This window comes from Acanthisitta chloris, unplaced genomic scaffold, assembly GCF_000695815.1.
Source record: "Acanthisitta chloris isolate BGI_N310 unplaced genomic scaffold, ASM69581v1 scaffold3065, whole genome shotgun sequence".
Classification (NCBI taxonomy): Eukaryota; Metazoa; Chordata; class Aves; order Passeriformes; family Acanthisittidae; genus Acanthisitta; species Acanthisitta chloris.
In genome coordinates, this window is record NW_008672961.1 from 15,927 (window position 1) to 37,459 (window position 21,533).

The following is a 21,533-nucleotide window of genomic DNA, read 5'->3' on the forward strand; positions in this document are numbered from 1 at the left end:
AACTCAAACCAACAAGTGGTAAGAACATCCTTTTGTTATTAGAGCATTTCAGGGCAGCATCAACTGTTCTGAATTGGGCGAAACAGTTGACCAGGAAAAAAAAAAAAAGGCCACTGAACAAAACCAAGCACAAAACCAAGAGGCAAAACCAAGAAGAGCAGACCACAGCAGTTCAGAGAAAAATGAATGCAGTGTTGGATTTTATATCATGCCTGTACTGTAAAAGAGGATCAGTTTGAAAGGCATTGGGGAATTTCACAGAAACCATCCTGTTACCTATGTAAGTAAGACCAGACCTAGTTCTCAGGCTGTGCTCAGTTGTGTTGTTCCTGTTAGCAAAGCTCTCTCAGAAATGGAACAAAAAACTAAGTCATTTTAAGGTTCCTCTTACCTGCAGGAAAATCTGAGGAGGATGGGAAGGAAGAATTTGCTGGTGCCAGACTTCTGGCACTCAAGCTAGCAGGTCTCCTGTTCCTATGCATGCCTCAGAGGCACTTATTCCAGGGCAGCAGAGCAGCATGCCTCACTGCAGAGACACACCAGCACTGAGACAAGGCATGGAGCAGAACACAAGCTAAAAACCTCTTCTAGATGTGAGCTAAGGCTCCTCTCCAAAGCTGCCACTCATCAGGAAGCAGTAAGTAAGAGCCTGGGGAGTCAGAGTTAGGAAGCAATCCTGTAGAGAAACAAGAGGCAGGATCACATCAGTGGGTAGGAAGAGCTGAGAAGGTAAGAGCCAGGACAGTGCAGAAGCAGCACAAAGTGGCCCAAACGCAGGAGCTGGGAGGAGAAGATGCTGTACTTGGAGCCTGCATGAAGGAAAAAAGCTGCACCTGAGAGGTAGCTCCCAAGCTATATCCCACAGCCATGTGCACACAAGTAACGTGGCAGAGTAGCACTAAATGCTGGTATCAACACTGCCACAGCTAAATGTCAGCAGTAGCCTAAAGAGGGAACTTTGCTCTGAGAAATGCATAGCTGTGAAATCCATAGACAAAACTGATGTCTGCTTCTATTAGTACCAAACAGCAGTTTGACCTAAATAGCAATTTCTGTTTGGTGTTGAAAGACAAACAGCAATAAGGTCCAAAATATGAGTAATTAAAAAAAGCCCAACAAATTGTACTGTACTCCATGATCAGCCCCTTCCCAACAGAGGGCCAAAAGCTATACATATTTTGGAGTCTTTTCTTCCACAGCAAATCTTACTGCTGCGTCAGAATTTTTGGCTGACACCTTGATGACACTGAAGTAGAGAGTCAGTCTATGACACACAGATTTTAGCTAGACAGTGGAGGCCTTTACTAATTCCAGTCAGTGCACTAGAAACACAGACAGTATTGCACCACCACATGTTGTACTTACACGTGCAGTAGTTTTGATTATAAAATCCTTGAACGCTTACTGTGACCCACTCGTTGCCTGGCTCTTGATTTTCAGTTTTTGGCTGATGACCTCCTGGGTTATTGCCCTGGCAAGAACAGAGCACTGACAATGACCTACCAGTCACTGTTACAGTCTTTCTAACATGCACAAATGGAAAGGATCAGTGAGAATGTCTGAGGTGCTCTTGTGCAGACTTCTGAGAGGGAGACCCCTCGTACACATACATAGCATAGTAGTTCAAGATTACTCAAACTTACTGGTTCAAGTAATAATTTTCCTTAATTGCCACAGCTCCTAACTGAAATGTACTTATTATTCAAAATGCTTTCAAAATTAGCAAGCAAATGTACCTGTTTACTTACATCCTCAGCTTGCACACCTCACACAGGACTGAAAGCAAGCACGTAGGCATTTGTTATCTCTAGTACAGAATACTGCCCCTCAGCATCCAACCCTGGTGAGTTGGCGAATGCCTTCGCAACATCATGCATAGTAGTTTCATTTTAAGACACTAAGCTTCATGTTTTGCTAGCTTTCTGTTTAGCTTACTACTAAAATTGCTAATTTTTCCTTTGTTTGTTTCTTTGTCAAGCAGTTGGAAGCAGCTCCACCCAAGTGTTTCACTACACCAGTGCCCTCACAATGTTTATCTGTGTGTCAGCTTGGTGCTTGTATTCTAGTGTCCTAAATTGTTTTGCCAGGAAGCAATCAGTGATGTTCCATTCCCCTTCCCTCCTCCCTCCTCAGTAAACTGTGTACTATTTATCTTTTTAATGTCATTTTAAAAATAGAGACTATTTATGTTAACAGCTATGTATGTGTATTCATGTTCACAATTTTAAGACCCTGAAAATACTGACCACAGAAAGTGCACTCACCAATCCTACAGCAGGCCATGTGCGTGCAATTACCTCATTTACACAATCATAATAATCACACAAAATTCAATGCCCCATCTGGAAGACAGGAAATAATATTTCCTTTCTCCTACCTTTGTCCATGTACATAGTAGACTCTTGAGGATAAGCAGAGTTTCATTCTATGAGTGGATATACATACACATACACAATACACATGCTCACACAATGCTGCAGACAATCAGGGCGTGATCTCTGTTGGGGCTGCTAGCAACTCTGGTAAAACATTCTGCTTCAAATTTTGACTTAAAATCTCTTGCTGACTTTCCCCATCCTTACTATTTCCAGTCCAGGCTGACAGTTTAGGCTGGCTGCTTTCCATGCTTGGGCAAACCTGGGGAAGCACAGCTGAGCAGAGAGGCAGAAGGAGAGGAAGAGCCTCCCATCTGCCCCATTTGCCCCATGGGCTTTTGGTGGGGCTTGGGGCAGGTGATGGAAGCCCTTGCAGTCTTTTTCACACAGAGAGGGGCAGATCAGGAAAAACCCAGGACTCTGCTGCACCCTGTGATGAGGAATTGAATGCCTTCCTCTTCCTTCTGTCCCACCAAGTAGAAGGAGACTCCTGAGAAGAACTAATGCAAAAATCCCCAAGACAGGGTCTACAGGTAAAGCAGTACCACAGGTGCAGGAAGGGCTGGGATGTCACACAGGTCATGGAGCAGAAAATAAGGGGAATGCAAATGCTTAGTAGAAAAGACAAAACTAATAGTGAACTTCTGGGTTTGGATTTTTAAGATCTCTTTGTTGGCATTGTGGGGAATGACTCCAGCACATGTTCACATAGGGCACTCTTACATTACAAGCTACAAGGGGCTCTGGAGGTGATCAGCTCTAAGCCTTCAAGCATACTGCTACCTTGTTCCTGTCAGAAAAGACTTACGTCTGGGCCACACAAACATGCAATGTTTTTAAATGATGCAAGCTGCACTGAGTTTCAGGAATTTAAAAAACATACGTATTTAAGGATGATGTTCCATCTCTCTTCCCTCTCCAAAACACTGTGCTACATTAATCTGCTCTCAAATAATGAGTGGAAGTATAGACATTTCCAGAAAGAGTATTTAACGTGCATTTGTTGGCCAAGTGGCACTGCTTGCATAAAACCCTAGAATCTGCTCAGCTGAAGTTACCAGTCACATTCACTCTTCCTGTCCTAACAGAGGAAACATGCAGGATGCAGCCACGATCAGGCAGAACTCCCGTGTGTCTCCTGCTGCACCACAGGCCAGTCCTGGCACTGGCAGCATGGAGAGACAATACTGAAAAGAGACAAGAGACAGAAGAAACCTAGGAAAGAGAGGAGGACATAGATGGTGAGGAATGAAGGAGCTGGATTTGGGGTTTTTCAAGCTTGCCCCACTGTCAAGTTTTCCCAAGTATGGGTCATTAGTCCCCTCCAGTATTGCTTACTGTGAAACAAACCACATGGAAAATGACTCACCTCTGAGAGCCAGGCTGCCTTCACCAGGCATTTGGTGATTTTTTGAAAATACAATCTCAGACAAAAATATTTGCAGTGTTTCTGGTCTGCAAAATGAATCTATCATTCTTACAGCTTGACATTTTTTGTGCTATTACAGTGGACCCAGAAAGTTGTCTTTTTTTTCTTCTTTTACTACAACAGAGGTAGCTCTTGATGGATTTGAATTTCAGATAGGTCATTCTGCAGAGCACCACACAGAAAGTTATGCTGCTGGGGAATAGCAGAGCTGCTTTCTGTGTGTGTCAAACTCCTGGTGATTACAAGCACTGCAGATGTGCATCTCCCTCACATTAATTTGTTCTAATTCAAGCCTGCAAATGTGAAATTTTGTGATTTACGAGTTGTTCATGACCACAGCGTTTTGCTGTTGTAGCTGGGGTTTAGGACCTCCATCAGGTCACACACAGCTGTCTTTCACAGGAAGATGCAGCACACCAGCCATGCAGGCCCAGAGTTGTTTGGGGCAGGGAGCAGCTCAGGCTGGCAGCTTGCACCAGACACTGTGCCATCTGCAGTAGCTGTTACAAAGCTGCCCTGAACACAAAACCAAAAATCTGGGTACCAGTGGGGGTTTGTTTCTCCTTCCTCCCCTCCTCCCAACACCAGTGGCCATCTAACAGCAAGGGCAGTATGAAAACTTGAGAGCATTAGGAAATAATTATTTACACATTTTCAACACTGTAGTGTGGTGACTATGTGCTTCCCTTTCAATGCTGTCAGGTGAAGAAAAGAGCCGGAAAGTATCTCAGAGAGGTACTGGTATTTTCTTTGCCTTTCAGGTCCTTCAAATTAGGTCAGTTTACAAAGAACACCTTGGCTGTTTAGCACTTTTTATGACAATCTCAAAGCAATTGATATTCAATTAATTCACAACCTTGCTCTGATTTTGGATTTGTTATTCCTATTTTCACCCTAGACACCAAGGCAGGGAAAAGTTCAATGATCTGCCAAATACTGCACTATTCAGCAGCAGCAGAACCAAGAACAAGGACTCGGCACTCTGGATATACCCTTGGCAGCTTCCTCGAGCTGAACAAGCCAAACCCGAGTGGAGGCAATACACACACTCTCGGCAGGATTTTGGCTGACCCCGAGGCCTTTGGGGCTTGCAGAGAGGACTGATTTGCCTTTGCTTTCACACAAAGTTTTGCAAACCTCATCACACCTTACCTTTGCTACCTTGTGAGAATCTGTAACAGGACTAGAAGGGGCCAGAGAACAAAAGTTAAAACTGGAAAAGGGACAATTAATACCTTCTTTCACACACTAGTTGTTTCTAGCTCTTCAGTAGATGAGTTAAGCAGCTCTCAACATCCTTAAGAACAGCCCTATGAGCTCTGGCCCTATGAAGCCAAGATAGGAAGAGACTTGTAAAAGAACAGGGGAGTTGTATTTCTGAGTATCAGTTTAAAAAAAGCAAAGTGAATTACTTCTACCTCTTCTCTGTGAACATGTTGAGGTGCAGGTTTTAATCAAAGGCCTGTTAAGGGCAGGAAAGGAAAACACACATTTCAGCAGCTTAAACTCACCTCTTGAGTTTCTCCTGATGTCTAAGAGACAGGGGGAGCTTCCCTGTTGCACCCTCTGTTGCATATGAGCTCCAGATGTGTGCACGCTATTTCCAGAATCAGAGGATACAGATGTCATTAAATATGCTGGTGATCTGCTCCAGTCTATTGAAATTTTTTTTCATCTGAGATCAACACCCAAAAAAAGTATTTGAAGACTCAGCATAAAGAGGGGAAACAACTGCAATGACAGTTGTAGTTCCCAGATTACCAAAATAAGGTGCAGGGCATAGATCATGCCCAGTATCATGAGCCCTAAGTCCTGACAATTGATTTGGTAGACCTTTCAGGACCTCTGGAAAAAGTAAAAAACACCCTGAAATGGTGTTTCCCTCTCACATGGTGGTAGGGTTATGAAGTAGCTTTTTAAGACCCATTCAGGTTTCCTTTTATAGCAGGCTATTTATACATTCCAATTCAGGCACAGCTTCCACTGTACTGATTACTACAGTGCTCATTTCCTCATTCTGAATCGCACATGCATTTCTTTTCTCAATTTTTATTCTCTCCTTGTTAGATCTATTAGCCTTGCATTACCTCCACCCTGTTGCTTAGGCTCTCCTAGGCTTCCTTTCTAGGGACATTTGTCTCATAGATGACTAAGTAAGCAGCAGTTCATATTGTACTTTAATAAAATAAACATTTTAAGAAAGGCTTTCCATCTTTGTTCATCTTTAAATGCATGAAGAATAGAGTCGACACAGTATTTGGGCAGTGGTTCAGTATCACTCAAGTTAAAACATCCTCTTCCACTCCAAACAGACCATGAAAATCAGACTTCTTAAAACTCACTATCCTTTCTACAGTGCCATGTACTTACTATATCAGTGAATGCCTAATGGCCACTGATCTTTTTTGCTTACAGCATATATTATTAAGTGTGCTATCCTGTAAATCATTTGAAGACTGAAATCCAATTTAATGTTTTCCCATTTACACTAGATAAGTTGTGCATCAAACTTTTTAACAATGCTTATAAATGCACAACACACTTAGTCCAAAACTCCTGAAGTTAGTATTTTTGCATTTGGGTTGTTAATGTCTGCTAAAACCCGAAACATTCTTCAGCTGACTAAAAGCTTCACATCCTTAGAATGTAACATCTAAATATAAATGTGGTGGGCGTATGTGGATCTTTTCTCTCTGAGGAGGCTCTGTTACGAATTTCCAATGTTTTACGCCACCACCAAGCCTCTGCTAAGCCATGACACCTGTTCAGAATTTTCAGCTTCTTAACCCCTTATTACACTTCCCACCATCCCCAGCAGAAGTGCAGAAGGTGGAAGAGAGTTCCATCGTCCCAGACTTGCTGTATTAATTCTCAATGGCTCCTCGGTGTCTTTCAGTGTCTTACATTAATACCCACCTTAAGGACAACTAACCAAATGGATGAACTTGTTTCTCACAACACACACCAGTAGATACTCTGGTTTATCAAGCAGACCCTGGAAAAAACCCTACGGATTCCATAGGAGGAACATTAAAGATAATACTGTTAATAATAAATATTATTACTGATAAAAATAAATGGTCTATACCAAAACAAAGCAGAAAACTCTAACGCGCAACAGCTTTTAAGTAAAATTATGTTGAATGCACTCTTATAATTCAGATTAATACTGATTCGCTTTTCTTAGGTTTGATATGTTTAGCAAACATTGGCAGTGCACAGTGCTAGTGACCACAAATTCTGTTAGCATCAGTATGTAGCCACTCTTCCTAACATTTCTGCAAAAATTAAACCATGAGGATATGTCCTAGTTAAAAGTCCAAATACTCTATTGAGATAAAATGCCTCCTTTGGAAAGCCTGTTTCAAAAGACTCCTTTTCATTATAAACCACATATATGACTCAGATTAATCATAATACAAATTTTGACCTGATTTATTAATACAAATCAATCCAAATTCAGTTTAGACCAAAATATATATTATAAGGATACTAGTCAATTTTTCCAAATACTAGAGAATCTTGTATAAATGTATTTGTTCAAGTGCTTCTCTGTCAACATCCTTTTCCATATACACATCATAGTTTAGCTGCATCTCTTCGACCCACTGGCTGAGCTGTATATCTGTCTGAGACAATGAAAACAGATACTTAAATTAACAGCACGCAGAGAAACAGCAGGAGTTTCAAGGTCAGTACAACATTGACAAGGCAAGACATAGTATGAGAGATTAGTCATTCCAAATTATGTAGCAAAGATAAATTCATTTCTGAATAAAGAAAACTTCAAAAACCATCAGTCAATAGTCTAGTTATGTTGCTAGATTATTGCAACTGCCTCTCTATATGCTTTTGTATAAGCCTCGAGCATCCTCATCAGAGGGCAACATTATGACAGAAGTGCTGAGGGAGCAGCTAAAAATACCATGAAAGAATCACAGGTACTTTCTTGTTTTACACCCAGGGAGTATTGTATTAAGGCTACAAAGAGCTTCTCAGCTGCTGTGTGACTATGTCCTGCTCCAAGAAAAGGTCAAATGACACCACTGCTGCTGCTGGGACTGAGGATGTATTTCACCCATCAGCAAACAGGCAGCAAGTGATTCAATTTCTCTAAAGCGGACTACTGTGGTGAGCAAGTCACTTTATAAATAACCTTGTCATGTATGATCAGTGTTTTGTTTCCTAACTAAAGTCAGGCCACATAATTTGTCTAGGCATCACACACATGATCTACAGCTGACCTATGGCAGAATGGACAGAAAGCAGAGTTTGGTCCATTGGAAGCAGTTACTACTCAGGGAACAGTGGTAGCACAGGGCATTCAACACCTTCGAAAGATGCACTGTCATTGTGTTTGTTTCCAACCACAATTTAAACTTATGCCACTGATTTGATGCCTGATGGTAATCACTTGGCTAGTTGGGAGATCACATCTCTCCCTAACCTGTACTTCCAACAGCTCATAGTGGCATATTATGAGTAATATTCTATGCTGACAGCATCCTCAGGGATGGCCCTTCTTTTATATGTCCCTCTTTTCCACTGGCTTTACAAAACAGTTTGCCATATTTCAAGGCAATGTGCAAATGAAGAGCTAAATAGAGACAACATTTCAAGGTTTTGCCTCTATAAGTTTATAAATATATCTGTACTTCTGGAGTCCTACACCTATACCTGGAAAAAGTCTAATGGCAGCGTGCCCAGGTAGCCAAGAAGGCCAATAGCATCCTGGCCTGTATCAAAATTCATGTAGTCAGCAGGACTAGGGAAGTGATTGTCCCCCTGTACTCTGCACTGGTGAGGCCACACCTTGAGTACTGTGTCCAGTTCTGGGCCCCTGACTAACAGAAAGCCATTGAGGTACAGCAGCATATCCAGAGAAGGGCAACAAAGCCAGTGAAGGGTCTGGAGCACAAGTCCTGTGAGGAATGGTTGAGGCAGCTGGGGGTTGTTTAGCCTGGAGAAAAGAAGGCTCAGGGGGGACCTTCTTGCTCTCTACAACTACCTGAAAGGAGGCTGTAGCCAGGTGGGGATCAGTCTCTTCTGCCACGCAGCTAGCAACAAGACAAGATGAAATAACCTCAACCATGAGAAGGTTTAGGTTGGACATCAGAAAGAATTTCTTCACTGAAAGGGTGGTTAAGTATTGGAAGGGGCTGCCCAGAGAAGTGGTGGAGTCACCATTCCTGGAAGTGTTCAAGTGTTTAACGTCACAGCTAAGGTATTGTTAATAATACACATGATAACACGATGATTGATGTAGTCTATTGATATAAGCTAGGATTTTAATTTTACAGGTGGGGACAATCAAAGTACAGGAAGATGTGTTGCTGGTCAACCTGGAAATAGAATCCTGAGTCCTACATCTTTTAATCTCTGCACAAAATTACATATCCTTTTTTACAGCAATATTGGCAAGCAGCTAACCTCAGCTACAGAACTGCCACTTTGACACAAAATGACAAAATGTGTCAGCTAAAACTGGCTGAGAGAACTTACCTGGAGGTCTGAAAGTGATTCTTCAAGACTTGGAACTGTCACTAATAAGCACCCTCTTTTCCTTACATTACAAGCAATAAATTCCCAGGCTCTGAAACATATTTAAAAGTTGGTCACCACTTTTTAGGGGGAAAACCCCCACATTTGATACATAATTAATCTAAGACTTACAGTTTATTGGCCAGAAGCAGAGTAACCTTAAAGACTTGCAATAAATGCTTGTCAGTCACCATTAGTATCTAAGCAAATATCTTTGCATGAACAAAATCAAGCTCCATATTAAAACCAGAAGGAATATACCGTCTTACAATGTTGGATTTTGTAGTGTTTTAAATCCGATACATACATGCATGTCATTTTGTATTGTCAACACCTTCACTTTGAACTAGGATTAAACATTGACATTTGGTCCCTTTAAACTTTTGGGTTTGATGAAAAAAGTATCTAAGCACAAGGTTTTATTAAGCTTCACAACAAGCTGCTCTTTACATACATACTTTGCAGTCGTGACAAAGTACTTCTCTGAAGACATTAGTAATCAGAGCATTTAAATACAGCCCCCAGCATTCCTTTTTTCAGATCATTTTTCACAGCACGGTAATTCAGAAGAAAAAGAATTTAATCTCCTGTATTCTTCAAATGTCACTTGTCTTCATGCTACTAATGCAACACTAAGCCACTGTCCCTGAGTTATCACAGAATCAAATGGATTCTCATTCTCAGTCATATGCCTGGAAACAAATCTCCTGGCACTCTGAAACACCCACTACTCTTCACCCATCCGCTCGGTGCCTCTCTGGTTGACATTACTGCCTGGCATCGAGGGCAGTAGGACAGACCTTAGCTGAAACTGCTAGAGAATTGGCTGGGATGGTGGAGACACAGGTACTCCTTTCTGACTGCCCATTCTAAAGGTATGGTCACTTTGGATGATCATGTTATTTACATTTTAAACTAACACTGCTGGATTAGCAAAAGCTCATCTGTGTGTCTTGTACCTGAAAGAGAACCTTAGCCACATGTTTGTTTGCTACCACATCCTTGTACAGATATACTAGAAATGTCATTAATAACCATGCTTTGCACTGCATCTATATTAAAGCTCTGACATCTACAAGTCAGTGACTTGTCTTCTTTTTGAAGACTAAGCTTTATGCTGACACAGTAATTTCAGATCCTGTAGCAGTAAAATACTAGTTTAACAGATCAGTACAAGGATTCAGGGCAAGGTTTGGGTAAACAATCCAGCAATGTTTAGTGGACTTAACAATAAACAACTACCATACCACCTTAGCAGTTAAGTATAACACAAGTGTAGGCAGTTTAAAACAATTTCCTTATATAATTTATGTATGTGACTTCAAAAAGCACAACCTTAAGGTTTTCCATAACTCACAAGGTTAAACACACGTTGCCAAAGAAATAGATAACTTGTTTGGACACATAGCTTACCTGGCCTGTTCCTGTCTGTCAAGAAAATATTCAAAGACATTATTCATTACAACAACATCAGCCTTCTGAAGAAGTGAAGCCTGAGTACAAATGTCTGCATGAACCACCTGAAGGATAAAAATTTCACAAGGTGTAAATTAAAAGACAAATAAAGCCTTCAAGCAGCCCTAAAGCCTGACAGCCTAATACAGCACCTGTTACCACCATTTTGAGGCTGTCACAAAAACAGGTATTTCCCTGGCTTTACAGTAGATAAAATTGAAGTAAATAACAAGAATTGTCTTTAAAAATAAAAAAAAAAGAAAATCAGATTTATCTCTTCTAATTAAAATATTTGATACATTGTGTTAAGTGAAATAAACTAGATCTGAATTTTGGTCTAGAACTCTGTGTGCCATATAAGAGATGATGTATGTGATGGCTGTTACATTTCACTTACCTATATATGATCATAAATGTTCACTGATTTCAGGAAAGAAGCTAAGCTAGTTGAGGCTATTTTGAGGATATTAAAAGGCATCTCACAGGGTCAGTGGGTTACTGAAGGATTATAGCTAGAAAAGACACCACAGAGCCAGATCTGAGAGCTGAATTCTCACAATGCATGCTGGGACTGGGAATGCTGGAAAGGCAGGATACTCACTGGTACTGGAGCATAGCAAGTGCTTTTAAGACCTTACTAGTAAACAACTACTGTTCCAGTTAGCATAGGAGGAGCTGTTTTGATTTCATCTGCCTTCACCTACCAAAAAGGGTATTAACACATCCTGTCATTTTTCAAACAGGTGAGACAGGAGAATATGGATGCTCATTAACACTCTGATGTGTTTGATTTCCTCTGAGAGAAATATATCAATCTGACTCGATAATCCTTGTTGGTCCCTTTCAACTCAGGATATTCTATTACTCTACATCTCAAATCTGAGGAGAAACGTAAATTGGAACAACTTTTGAAGACGTAAGTAGTAGTCAGCATGGATTCACTGAAGGTAAATCATGCTTTCCAACCTGATTGTCTTCTATGATAAATCAACTACATGGATGGATGAGGGGAGAGCAGTGGGCATTGTCTACACCTTGACTTCAGCAAGACTTTCAACACTGTCTCTCACAACATACTCATAGGAAAACTCAGGAAATGAGGACTGGATGAGTGGACAGGGAGGTGGATTGAGAACTGGCTGAATGGCAGATCCCAAAGGGTCTTAATCAGTGGCCCAGGGTTTAGCTGGAAGCCTGTCACTAGTGGTGTCCCCCAAGGGTCAATAGTGGGCCCAGTATTGTTTAACTCATTCATCAATGACTGGGATGAAGGGGCAGATGCCTTCTCAGCAAGTTTGCTGATGATACAAAGCTGGGAGGAGTGACCAATCCCCAGAGAGCTGTGCTGCCCTTCAGAGGGACCTCCACAGGTTGGACAGATGGGCAGAGAGGAACCTTCTGAAATTCAACAAGGGCAAATGCAGAGTCCTGCACCTGGGGAAGAAGAACCCCAGGCACCAGCACAGGTTGGAGCTGCTGTGAAGCAGCTCCGCAGAGAAGAACCTGGGGATCTTGGTGAGCAACAGGCTTACCATGAACCAGCAGTGTGCTCTTGTGGCCAAGAAGGCCAATGGAATTCTGAGGTGCATTAGGAAGAGCACTGCTGGGAGGTGATCCTGCCCATCTAATCAGCCCTTGTGAAGCCACCTAGAGTGCTATGTCCAATTCTGGGCTCCCCAGTACAACAAAGATAGCAGGTCCAGTGGAGGGCTACAAAGATGATTAAAGGACTGCAACACCTCACTTACAAGGAAAGGCTGAGGGAATTGTGCCTGTTTAGCCTCAAGGAGAGACAAATGAGAGGTGACCTCATCAATGCATATAAGTATCTGAAGAGTGGCTGTCAAGAGGAAGGGCCCAGGCTCTTGGAAGTGGTGCCAAGCAATAGGACAAGAGCAACGGGCAGAAACTGATGCACAGGAAGTTCCACCTGATAATGAGGAAGAACTACTTTATTGTGCAGCTGATCACACACTGAAACAGACTGCCCAGAGAGCTTGTGGATTCTCCCTCACTGGAGATATTCCAAACTGTCTGGACACAATTCTGTGCCATGTGCTCTAGGATGATCCTGTTTGAGCACAGAGATTGGGCCAGATGACCCACTGTGGTCCCTTCCAACCTTATCCATTCTGTGATAAGAAAGAGAAAGCTGACCTGAATATTGCACTCCACAGATTTTTCCACAGTTGTTGAAAATGGTCAGAAAATCTGAACAACTCTTTTGTTTCCTGTGTGATCTATTACTAGGTTGGGCTGGGAATATATACACTGGATGGATTCAACATTTCACATTTTGTCAAAACCTACCGATACTGGGCAGATATAAAAAGGAATCCTTAACTCTGACAGAAAAGCTGAATGTTAGTATAGAAGGTTCTTTTTAAAAACACTTATCTGTTGAAAAACATTTTGCCCACTTAACAGTATATCAGTACTTGTTGGGAGTGTAAATTATGTATTCCTCCTCATAACAAACACAGCCAGCATACTGTTCTGATTGACAGAGGAAACAGATACAACCACCCCAGCATCTTGTCAGGGTTCAAGTGCAGAAAAGATGACGAGTTGCTGCAGTTTATGACTCTGGTTCATGCTATTATAGAAATTGCAATTATAGCCAAATATTTCAACGTCAGTAATAACAGAAACAAAATTCTATTGATCAGATAAAATTGGACATCAGATATCATCTTTGACAGCTTATATTCCATGGGTTCTCTGCCAACTGCTCCAAATCAGTAAAACAGCTTTATCTCCTTAAACATATTACCCTGCCAAGTTGATCACTACTGCCTGCAGTGAGTCAAAAGGAATCAAATATGTTCTTGTACCTTACCCAGAACTGTCAGGTTAGTGTTTGAAGGCTCTGTCTCATTGAGAAATAGGGACTGTTCAGTTCACAGAATGACTGGTGAAATTTCTGTTCTCACCTCTAGTGTGTGGACATCTGAACTATTTATCAGCTAGCTCAGTGAAGTCAGGTCTTTTTCGGACATCTCAGATTGACAATAATTTGTATTAAAACAGTGCGCTGTAAACTGTAGCAGTACAGCAGCTGATTAAGAAGCTGAAGCATTCAGACAGCACAGAAAGATGACAGACCATTCCGGCCACCAGTCCTAAATACAGCAGGTCCTGGTTGTCAACTCACATCCTCTGCATAAAGCCACTGCTAACATTAAAAAGAAAGATCATAAAGTGGGGTGGTAGAGAGAGTATTGCTTAACTGCTGCCCTGTTTCACAGGCAACAGCCCCCTGCAGACAGACAGCTAGACAAATGTGCTTCAGCTGCATCTGGCAGAACTCACGTGTCATAACCTAGATGTACCTGGAGTATAAGTGGGATTTGAATCCTGCCTCTTTCTGAGGCTGAGACATTTTACTTTACTATCATATCTTCAAAAAGCAAAAATGTACAGAACTTCTGTACAAAAAAAAAGGTTGAGCTGTTTCACCAGTGGACTTCTTGCAGCACAACAAGTCATGATTAGCATTAAATTTTCTTAATGCACTACTAATGGCAGTCCTACTATTTTAAGCCACAATTCAGAAAGACACTTAAACTATTGGGAAACTTTGAACATGTGTTGATGTTTCCTTGACTTGAATGATACCGAAGACTTAACTTAAAATTACTCTGCATTCACAGAGTAGGTGACCATGCTGACCAAAGTGAACTAAGCACCCCATTCTCCCCAAACACATCTTCATTCCCATTAGGGAATGTGGGATCACATAAGCACGTGTGGCTGCACCATGAGCCAGAGCCAGGTACTGCTCTAGCCAAACTTCCAATATTGCTGAGTTATTTTTCATCTGGACTGGCTCCCTGATCTGCTTGGCTGTGTTTTGGCACAACAGGAGGCAGCAACTGATTTTAAAACTGCCCTGTTGCCTGATGGAATTCACACTAAGCCTTTCATGACTACAGGCAATTTCTGAATTGAGGTCTTAAGTTTCCTCAGATCTGTTGAACTGTTTACTTTCCATCCAATATCTAAGTGTTTGCTCAGATGGCAAAGGATGCTGAGCAACTTTCTATGTACTTTTACAAACCAAGTGTTGACCAAAGAAACAAAAGGTTCACTTAGAGAGTTAGCCACTAAAGATATCATTCCACCCTGCTTCCCACTGAGAACATGGTCTAATAAAAATTCAGAATATCCTGAAAAAACATTTGCTATTTAAGAAGGGTCTCTTACAAGTTTTTCAAATCTGTGTCATAAATGATTATCAGCAACTACATTCTCACTATTTTTCAAGCTGGTATGTATCTCTAGAGAGGATTCATTTGAGGGTGAAATAAAAATCTAAGATTGAAATGGTCAAAGCAGTGCAAGAACAGGAGTCACATGACTAAATTAGCATCTAATGAGACTCAAATAGCTAAGTCCTCAGGCACTGCTTTGAAAATGTATTATCTTCTTATCTTTATGCTCTGAAATGAGTACTTCAGCAGAATTACAAGGTGTGAAGGAAAAAAAAAAGCTTGTAATAAAGAATACACCAGGCTGAAAAGCATGCTTATAGATCTCCAGCTCCACTGAATTAATTTGACAGAGTTCCTAACTGTACTTTCAGTTTCATCACAATTAAGGTGCTATGAACACAAAACAAAACCAGAGGTCAGCAACTGGGATTGAATTGAGCAACCCAATGATACTGCTTACCCCATGTTAAATATTTTATAATTTCTTTCTAGTTTAAAATTGAGTTACTTTAATTCCCAAGAAATTACTATACCCAGCAGTTTGTCAGTAAAGTCAGTATTCCACCCAGCATATTCTGCTTACCAACTTTTGCTGGCAATAAAATGACTGGTATCCTCCAGAAAGGAGATTTTTTTCCCCTCATTAGAATATTAGCAGTTATTCCCATAATGGGACTAGGGAAATGGTTCCCATAATGATATCACATTGTTTGAAACCTGTTTTGTTTTTGGAAGGTACATACATTGGCATTCTAAGAAAGGAAATTCTGATAGCTCTAAGTCCTTTAGGTGTCCTTAGATGCAAATTTGCAAATCCTATAAACATCTTTCTGCTAACAATAATGAAGCACAGACATTTAGTTTTGTATTCATGACAGAAATTCTTTATAAACTCAGTTTCACAAAAGTAAGTGGCAATAATGTCATTGATTTCACTGGGAGAAACAGATAAGATATATCTGTTTTGTGTGAACCAATGGGTAAGTTCATTCAGGAAGAAGGCTAAGTGATTCACATTTTGATATTTTCCCTCTTCCTCTCTGCTATGAGATTTTTTTTTCCTAATGCAAAGCCATTGTTTAGGTCAAAACAAGGAAAGGTAGAAACTTCTCAGAATGCTGACACTCACATAAACAGGATGCCTAGTACATAGTGGTTAAAAACACATAAACTAAAACATATATTTAGTTACCTTTATTCTGTCAATGAACTGGTATTTTGTAATCATCATTTCTTGCAACTGGCAAAAGTCTGCATTCATTTCTACTCCATACAGCTGAGGTGCTGAGCTATAAAGATAACCCTACATTAGGAAAAGGAAATTTAGTATCTGTGATGACTTCAAAACAAGTTAAAAATTTTCAATTTAAATGAAAAGAATAAAACACAAGATTAAGGAAATGTTTTAAAACAGCAAGTTGAGAGATGTCTTTCAGTGGACATGACATTTGTCAGAGCTAAGCTCCTGATCTGGTAATTCCCACTTACATCTCACAAATTTTAGTAGGAGATCCAAAATGACACGTCAAAATAACAAAAAAAAAAAGGAAAGCTCCAACTTCAATTGCAAAACAGATGGGAAATAGTCTAAGAAGGAAAAAAGCAGTACAAAACAAGTTACAAAAATAGTGTGAAATGAAAAGACTCCGCACATTTTTGTTTCTTGGGAGAATGGAAAAAGAAAACACCAAGAGAAGAGAAAACAAAAACATGAGACATACACATAATCAAAATGAGTGGAAATGGAGGACAATGTGCCAGTAATATAGTGGGATATTTTGATATAAATCTTTGTCAGCACCTCTAAGTTATTGTATTATTGATATTTTCAGGTGCTTCATGCAGGTACATATGAAGATAAAATATAAATTATCCCTTAATAGTAAGCCCCCAAAACAGTTCAGTTTTGGACTGAGATTTTTGATAGTCATTGGAGACATTAGAGGAAGAAAAGTACAAACACTTCAGCAAACAGGGCCCTAACAAAGATACTGCTCTAAGTGCCACTGTTTCCACTGAACACAATAATTACACTTTGCCAACAATGGCAAAGACAAACAAACAATGCTGAAGATACACAATATCTGAGATACACATGTATTACAACTTAATTATTAATGTCTTCTGAAGCCATTCAACTCAGAGAGTAGAAAAGCAACCTGTGAAGGTGAAGTCACCCCTCCTTCAAGGCAAGAACATGTTATAAAGGAAAACTCCTTTTTAAAAGAGTGCTTTATTTGACACTATCTTCTACTATAGCAATACAAGCATTTAAGTACTTTAGAACAAATTCAGCTTAGCAAAAGTGTTACCATTTAAGGACCCAATGCTGCAAATATTTACAAATGGGAGTAACTTTCCTCATTAGAGTTGTCTCAAAATTAGATTATTCAGATGAGTAAAATTACATGCTCAAATGTTTCCAAGATTGAGGCCTAAGCAGCGATTGACTTTTGTAAAAAAGTAGTAATGTGTGTTTTGCATTGCTGTTGGCCATATGTTGCACCAGCCATGCCAAAAGCAATCAAAATTGCACTCAAGTTTCTCGATGAAGTATTTTATGTGCATTTTAAAATGCAGAGCAGGACAATATGTTTTTGGAGACAAATTCATATCAAAGTCTTCCTTTGTACAATTTAACAGTTTGTCAGCTTCATAAAGGAATTTAACAGAACTAATCTATATATAGGCATGGTCAAGACATAAGAGGACAAACTTACTTATGAAGGAGAGACAGAGCAGGAACTAGCAAAAGAGCAGCATGTGTGACAGCAATATGCTACTCTGTTGGACAACAGACTTTTCCTCTCCATAAGCAAGATCACTTGTATTCCCCCTCTCGTGAGGAAGAAATCGCCATAAACAGCACTTTATACTATTCAGAGAGTCAGATGGGAGGTGCCTGTCAGAATGAGCCATCCAAGATGGAGCAACAAGAGTAGGCAATCAGAGAAGAGGGAAAATGTTTGTTACAGTAATAAAATATGAATTCCTGTGCTGTAAGTTACCGCAAATAGCACTGCACCAAGTCTGGAGCCAACGTCAACCACTACCTTTCCTGTCAGGTCAGGCAGTACATGTTGATAAAGAAACTTCAGTTCCATGAGGGAAAAGGAATGCGAAATAAACTCTGGGAAATAAGAACAGAACAAAGGTGTTGGGTGGGCAGTACTAACTACTGTGTTATCAACCAATGAAATAACCTGAAAAGTTATCATCCCTGAAAACCTGTATGATTTCCTGCCTGAACTAGCGTTGGGGATCCTGGAACACCAGGGTTGGAGGGTCAGAGGTAGTCTGCCAAGCAGTGTGTCCTGAGTCTGGGGATTCCTTGCCTTACATGGAGAATTTTGAAATCCTTCATGAAACTGAATTACCTTTTTCTGCACAGTGACAAACATTAAAGAATACAAAACAAAGTAACTTGGAACTGTTTAATTGAAAAGGGATACCCAAGACACAACACGCAAAACTTTTTGTGGGCAGACATATTAATAGCTTTAATTTCAACTCCAAGGTTTTAAAGAATGGAATGTTCTCCATATAAACCATTCCTCCAATGCCTGTGCTATACTGGCAACAGCACTGATCTGTACCACATCACACACAAGCTTTCAGACAGATGGTGCTTTCTACCATTTTTCAGCGTGCAAGAGGAGACCAAGGCCGCTGCATGGACTCCTATAGTGTTGTCTTCCTCTTGCATCCTCCTTTCCAGTGGTACACAGCACTGCCTTTTACCTGCCCAGTTTTTGTGGGCAACTAGTGTCACTCATACACTGCAAATTAATTAAACTTACGTGTGTAAGAGTCTCCTTCCATTGGTTATGGGAAATAATTCTGGCCTGTGTACTGCACCAGTCTGGACAAAGTCCTCCAACATGTTGTGTTGTCAGTTGAGTCACTGCACAAACCAGTTTAGTTAAACTGAATTTGTTTCTCATGTTGCCAAAAGAGCACTTACCTAAAGATGCAGTTTTGTATGAGCCACACTCTGTGCAGTAGCTCCTACTCATTTTTCCCTCCTCACACAATGAATCAACAACATCATCATCATAAAGGAATGCATCAACATGAATCATGGGCAGTGGATGCTGGTGTATCTGAGAAGAAGAACAAAACCTTAGAAAGGCATAACCGTGTCCCTTAATTTCACCTACACTGTTACACAGTTAACTGTCCCATCATCCCAACTTTCCCAAAATCTCCGAGATCCACGCTTTTCACAACGCAAAAGTTACAAATCAAAATGAAACAACAGAAATTCTGCATGTAAACTGGATCATCACATTCCACTGAAATAGCCAGTAAGCCGAAGTCGACAAAGAAACCAAATTGGTTTCCACAGCCAAGTAGGAAACCTGACCTGAATTTTTTCCCTTGGTGCTTGCTTGCCTAAAGAGGAGGTACTGCGTAAAGGAAGCTTTTCTCTTCCTATTTAATGAGGAGAATGCAACTTAAATTTAGGACAAAGGGCAATTTTGCTTCTCATCTTCAGTTATTTTGATCTTTATGCCTTATGCCTCAATCTAGAAACATCTCTGATTAACAGGGGTCTCACTTTCAATCAAAAGTACACCAGTTGGGATGCTTGCCTTCTCATCATTTCGAGGGGTATAATCTTCATCCTCTTCCAGGCTTGCTACATGTGGCCTCCACTTTTCCCATTGAACAGCCACACACCACTTTTCTGGGAAATGTATTAACTTTCCGTGTATATTGACAGCTCAAGTAGACAAGGTGCTCTCCCCTCCCACAGGACTCACAGCCCATGTCTTTCTGAGCCATCAGAATCTGGAATGAGCTGGGCTGCTCACATTATGGCAACAGTGAAACACTGGGCCTGTATTTCTGTTTTCTTTAAAGGGGCCTATTAGAGTCTACTATGGAGCTAGCACTAAAGAATCACTGTGACTGGTGCCATACCACACAGAACAAAAGCTATACCCAAAATGTATGATCGAAGTATTAAGAACTATGAAGCAACTTTCATGCAAACATGCAGCAACAGACCTGAGAACCAAACTGACATTTCCTATACCTCAATTCAGTGCTCATTATTCCCTATTAGGAACTACTACTAAAAATGAAATCAGAATCAGTGATGGAGTTGAGCAAAAGCAGGTCGTAACAATGAGCTTACTTTCTGAACAGCCTGTTGTTCTGAAGTAAACATCGCCTCGATGGGTAAACGATTCCGCAAATCTTCAGCGATATTTTTGAGCACAACATCATTGTTACTCACCACAAGCTCATCAAAGTCATCTAGAAATCAAGACAAAAAACCCCTCCTGAACACTCATATGTAGATCATGTGGACTAAATGATGACCAGTACAATACAGTTGCAAGACATAAACAACACCAGATGGAGAAGTTTTTTTTTATTCGAATGCATTTTTCAGCCTTTGTTAGCTTTTCCAGCCAATGACAGATCTGGATTGCAATAACTTTACCACTTAAAATAAACATAGTGCTTTTCTGAAATCTCAAATTATTTTCATATTTATAAACTTATAACTCACACATGATGGTCTGCGCTGCCACCAAAGTGATACTGTTTCAGCTTAAGATATAAAAACATCAAAGATGTTTTTGAACTGTTGGAGAAATTACAAAACTCAGAGTTGCCTGAATGCAGGCCTTTTTTTTTAATACAAGTTTCTTTTTATACATACCATCTTTCTAATAAAGTACTTACAAAAAAAATCAGGGATAATGCACAGTTCAACAGTTCAACTCGCAGTACATTTTACATTACTTAAACTACCAAAATATTTTAAATGTGAAACAAAATAGGAAGGGATGTAAACCAATATATTTTTGAAAAGCCACACTGTAAAATTTTGCTTTTTCCAGGATATCCCTGCATTACTTTAACACTTTTTTTTATGATATCTAGGAAAAAAGGTCAAGAAGGAAACCTTGTGAAGTCACTAATCCTTTGTTCTTCCAAGGCTGAATCAATACTAAGTGTCACTACTTCTCCAAATTGTTCTTTTAAAATTGACTGTTAATGCTAGAGACGTCATGTCCACCTTTAGCAATCTATTCCAGTGCTTGACTACCCTTACTATTAGAAAGAAATAATTTTCTTAATCACAGATCTAGATTTCCTCTGACACTTTTTATACTCAGTACTCTCTGCCCCACTTGCAATGGGAATAGAAAAGTTTGTTCCTCTCCATTATATAGCAACTATTTATTTCTCTGAAGACTTATCAGGTGTCACATCAATCTTCCTTTCTAAAAGAAACAAGATTTGCCTAAACAGACCTTTCCCGGATTTTTTTTCAAAGCATATGATCATTCTCAACGCCTCCCTTTGGATCTTCTAGTCTCTCATCTTTTATGACCTGCAGTATTGAGAACTAGACACTCCAGCTAAAGGCTTATTGGCACTAACCAGACGCTTGACATCCTGCAGCCAACATCCTGCTTACACAACCTAGTCTGATGTTAACAGTATGAGGTTCCTAACTGGCATTCAGCACAAGATATGCTCCGTTATGTTTTCTTC

The 21,533-nt window shown here is 40.2% G+C and overlaps 1 protein-coding gene across 1 annotated transcript; it reads right to left on the reverse strand.

Moving 5' to 3' along the window:
- Window positions 1-7,237: 7,237 nt before the first annotated feature.
- Window positions 7,238-20,279, reverse strand: LOC103802252 (the record flags this gene model as incomplete). The annotated part of the gene is made up of 7 exons (XM_009074705.1): window positions 7,238-7,433; window positions 9,307-9,397; window positions 10,759-10,865; window positions 16,207-16,317; window positions 18,068-18,144; window positions 18,979-19,117; window positions 20,158-20,279. Coding segments are annotated over 7 exons (764 nt in total), but the record flags the coding sequence as incomplete, so codon positions are not given.
- Between the last annotated feature and the right edge of the window lie 1,254 nt (window positions 20,280-21,533).